The following is a 4,839-nucleotide window of genomic DNA, read 5'->3' as shown; positions in this document are numbered from 1 at the left end:
GAAAAGTATATATAGTACTGCGCATTAATAAACTATAAAAAATATAAAACTATGAAATAAAACGTACGTTATGAACATAGGAAATCTATGATAAATAAATACAACATGAATGTGAAATGCGTTTGAAAAAATCAAAGAGTAAGTCTTCCATTCATGTATTGAGACATTACTTTGTACGTAGAAAACGTTACTATAAAGCCTCTTGTTTTGTATTTCTGTCAGGCCTGTGGCAGTTTTCAAGTCAACCATTCACGATTTATAACAATCATGTAAAACTTTATAGTGTTTAGCAAGTATTCAACAGTTTTCTTACTTTCTTTAACACAAAATGTTTTCTTCTTGATGCTTTAAACACAGCATCTCTATCGTGACGATAGAAAACTACATCATCTAGGTACTCGTACGTAATTTGAAAATATTACAAATGTCTTTCTTTTCAACCATTTTTGACTGTATTTGTCCAATGGAGCTTCAATGTTCTTTCTCATGTGAACACGTCTCAAATATAGTCCATTCCATTCATACTGTGTGACATTGATAACAAGATTACGCCTGTCTTTTTTTTCTTCCTTCCCTGTTATCTTCACGTAAAACACTGCATTGCAATTTTTAAAGCGTCATTAATTGATTTATCAGTTAGCATTTAAAAGCATAAGTTAATGAATACTTTTTTAAGATAAAATAGCAATGATCGAGTTAGTATTAAGAGTTAATTGAGTTATATCGAGGGCTGGTTGTGTAACAGTTGTAACTGATTTGACATACATAAAGAGATACACCCATTTTTCACCAAGCCCTCGATAAGTACATTTGTCATATATCTCAATCTTTTGTTTTCAGCTGCGACTTGATCACATGTATGTGTTTTGTACAAAAGCGAGATTATAATCTACTTGTTGCATTTTTTTCTTTACGCTCTGTAATGTTTAAAGCAGCATGCCTCCAGATTCATGCTTATTTTTATGAAAATTTGAAAATGTATTTAACAGCATACTTTTGTGAAGTAACCAAAAGAATGGAATTAACACATTATCAATGACACTTACAACCCATGTAAATTACCATAAATGGGTCAAAATATGCAGAAATAGCCCTTACTGCGTTAGTAACGCAGTAGAAATATAGTTATAATACTAAGAAAATAGTCATTAATCGCACATAATATGTAAATTATTGCCTGAATTTTTTAATCTTTATACTTTTTCTTAAATCTTATTACATTTTTCTCAGGTTTGATTTTACTTCAATATTCAATTGATAATTCATGTTTTGATATTGATGATTTTAAAATTAATAAAGTAGAGAAATGATGAAAAGATTTATTAATACACACAGCATATCAATACTTGTTTCGTTTTTTCAATAACATTAAGGAATACATTATGTAAATAACAAAGGATACCAAAGGAAAATGAAAGTATTTCTCAAATATAATTTACATTTCTTAAACAAGAAATCCAGTTATATGTAAAGATTTATTTGCCTATTAAGTGTGTGATGTTTCTTTTCTTTTTTTCCGTTAAACCAAGTACTTTCAAGTATCCAATTTTTATATAAAGAATTCTTACCAAATTTTTTACTGCATATTTCAATTTTTGTACTTGACCAAACAGGGTACATTTTTCTAAGCGTTGGCAATTTACTACTCATCAGTGCCTCGTTGCGTGAACCATGCTGACAAGGTAATTTGGTTGACCTTCTTGCAAACACTTGTACGCCACAGCAGCTGTAAGTTTATATAATAAAAAAGTAGTCATCATATCGGATACATCTCCCCTATAAGTGTTTAGCATTGCAAAATAAACAAAGACCCTTAATGTTGTAATTAAAGGATTTAACAAACAGCTAAGTAGGTTTTATATAATTATGCATATAATTATTCTTCTAATCTAAAAACAATTTCCACAAACATCCAAGAATATGTTAAATATGTACAGCAATGTTTATATACATTATAATTAAACTTTTACTCTGACAGACAATTCAGGAATTCATGATTTAATTTAATAAGACGTACAAATTACACTTCTCATCTTACATAATAACAGATTGTTGGCCAACATCTCTCCCGCCACAATGTCCCCCTTTAATATTTAATTTCAATCCGTTTAAAGGTACTTACACATGATTTCTTTCTGGCTTATTGTCATAGATTGTGTATTCATTACTTGTCATCTGACAGCAAGTTTGTTTGCTTGGCTGGTATGCCACTGGGCCACAACATCCGACAGTGCCTTTCTTGTTAGTATAAGTACTAAAAGTTCTTCCATTACAAGCTAATGTAACGATGCTTTTCAACAAAAAAGAGGATACTTATTGATTTATTTAACATTTCGTTCATCTGGAGACAGGTAGCTTTAAAGTTAAAAGGAATGCTAGGATATATGCATTACATCCAAAACAATAGAATGTTTTAATAAATTGTGGAAAATTGTACATATTATTTAACCATCTGGAAAACAACGTCAGTGGATTTAACAAAATAAACTTTACACATTTCAAAACAATACGGAAAGGGCAGTCATTACAGTGATATTATGTTAAAAAACAACGTTGTTTAAACGGATAGGATAAACATATTACTTTATTAAGTCTTTAAAGACTGACCTTTGGGAGTAATTGAGGTAAATTGTGCATAGATAAAATTTACACATTTCAAAACAATCCGGGAAGCGAAGTCATTACATGTGATATTATGTTAAAAAAAATGTTATTTAAACGGATAAGAATTTTAAGTCTTTAAAGACTGTTTTTAGGGATATACACGTACGTATATTTGATTTCATTATTCATCGTTTAAAAAATAAAAGAAATACCTGAGAGAAGTGTTAATTGTTGATCTGTCGTCTTGTAAAATTATTGAAGTGGAGTTAAAATTTGTTGTTGGCGGTACCAATAGTGGCCTCAACTTTCTTCTGTCAATCAAATGTCCGTTGTTGCATTCTTGTGTTTCGCTGTCATATTTGGTAAAAATTAGTCCAGATCTACAGAATAATTTTACACTTACGCTCTCTGAAAATGTAAAAGAATCTGTTTTAAAATGCGCAAAACACCTACAATATACTTACGACTTTATTTGTGTAAATTTTTCTACTTACTTTAAATGATGCCAGCGATTTTTTTGTGAAACAATCTTAATTATTATCAAAATATAATTTTACCTTGGCAAAAACTGATGAAGATCATCAGACATAAAATTATGACTCCTGCTTTGAACAACATTTTTTTTGAATATTTGAATTAATCTACCTATTAAGTCACCTATATATTTCAAATAATTACATAAATCTAAATTAGTAACTTGGTTTTCCATCATTCATCTTCATTTTCTTTCATCTTGTTTCCACCCACGCTTGGAAATAGGTAAACAAACAAATAAACAAAGGATTAAACCTGAATTAAATATATAGTAAGCATTTAATATAATGTCTATTATGCTTCAAAAATGCTTTTATTTTATTTCCCTAAATCTTTTAAATCTGGGTGTACTTTTACAGTTTCCGAAAAAATAGTCTTTGGTCAATTGCCTGAACTATAATTTTATCTTTGCGGCAATAAGAACAGTTATGTTAATTTGCTTTTGTATGGAAGTCAAAATAATACTTTTTTACATTTTGCTACATTTATGACAAATTATCATAAAACAAATCATTTCAAGTGTGCCAGCTGACCTCTGTAAGGAGTTTATACTTTAGGCATCTGCACCTTTATTTGCCACTAGTCATTGAACGAATAATGCTTTGTCGTTCTGGCCTTATCTTTGTTGTTGTTGTTGTTGTTTTTTTTGTTTTGTTTTTTTTTTCTGGTGGGGTGGAGGTGGAGTGGATGTTTTTCTTTCTTCCTTTTCAAGAATAAAGCAAGCGAAATATTTTATAATAATACAATATATGATCGCCTAAATATGACAGAAACTATAAATGGACCTTATCTTATCAATTAAGCCTCGTTTCTGTTTTTAGAATCCAAATATCTATATCAAATGCATATCGTACTTAATGAAGGTTAAATAATAGTGGTGTAAAATAAAGAAGCCATTTTACATGTTTGAGAACATCACTGGATCTATTGGACTAGCGTATCGTCAAAATAGGTTTGACATCTGTGTACATGTCCAGTCGAAGTCAATATTGTACTCAAAACTGTATAATAACCTCATATTATTATATACCTCATAAATCTAGACAATCGACAATCTGCTTTTTTACCTCGTGACCGTCCACATATTCCCGTATTGGATCAAAAAAAGTTATTTCCTCATTGGACGGCTGGGGACATGTGCACTAAACGACTGCGCATATATTTTGACGTGACGTCATTTTCGTTATATAGACGCGCAAAATATTAGCGTTATACTATTGTCAATGTGATAATTGAGATAAGGGATGTCAATGTGATGTTTTTGAAGATTAAATGTCATATGATTATGATGTTTATTAAATATATATTAATGATTAATGTAAGTTGTTACAATCATCATCATGAATAAAATGTACATTAAATCAACTCACGTGAAAATTCAAAGGCGCCAATGAGCAAATTGGCTCAAAAATTATTAAATTGGCTCAAGAAAATCACGATTAGCTCAGACTTACAAAAAGTATGACTTTTGGAATCTCCAGTCTAAATTTAGCATTTGCTATTTTAAGAAAGGAAAAGTACACATTTGGTTTCCCAGCTTCCACAGCGACGCAGTTATATTTGTAATTTCCCTTCCGAATGACATATCGATATGAACTACTGGTTACATCAGCTGATAAATATGACACTTTTTTGAAAATAAAAAACAGACATGCAATTTTCGCTGCTATAGAATGGCTAAAACAATTTGCCAGTGCTAGC

At 30.2% G+C, this 4,839-nt stretch overlaps 1 protein-coding gene across 1 annotated transcript; it reads right to left on the bottom strand.

Annotated features, from left to right (window-relative positions):
* Nucleotides 1-404: 404 nt before the first annotated feature.
* On the bottom strand, nucleotides 405-3,256 carry LOC132751438 (uncharacterized; the record flags this gene model as incomplete). Its single annotated transcript, XM_060741591.1, is given in 5 exon segments — nucleotides 405-595; nucleotides 1,569-1,726; nucleotides 2,123-2,290; nucleotides 2,817-3,012; nucleotides 3,162-3,256. Coding segments are annotated over 5 exon segments (774 nt in total), but the record flags the coding sequence as incomplete, so codon positions are not given.
* Nucleotides 3,257-4,839: the final 1,583 nt, after the last annotated feature.

Source organism: Ruditapes philippinarum, unplaced genomic scaffold, assembly GCF_026571515.1.
Source record: "Ruditapes philippinarum isolate M1 unplaced genomic scaffold, ASM2657151v2 ctg2066_1_1_1_1, whole genome shotgun sequence".
Lineage (NCBI taxonomy): Eukaryota > Metazoa > Mollusca > Bivalvia > Venerida > Veneridae > Ruditapes > Ruditapes philippinarum.
The sequence above is the reverse complement of the archived record's forward strand: the minus strand, read 5'-3'. Positions and strand labels throughout refer to the sequence as shown.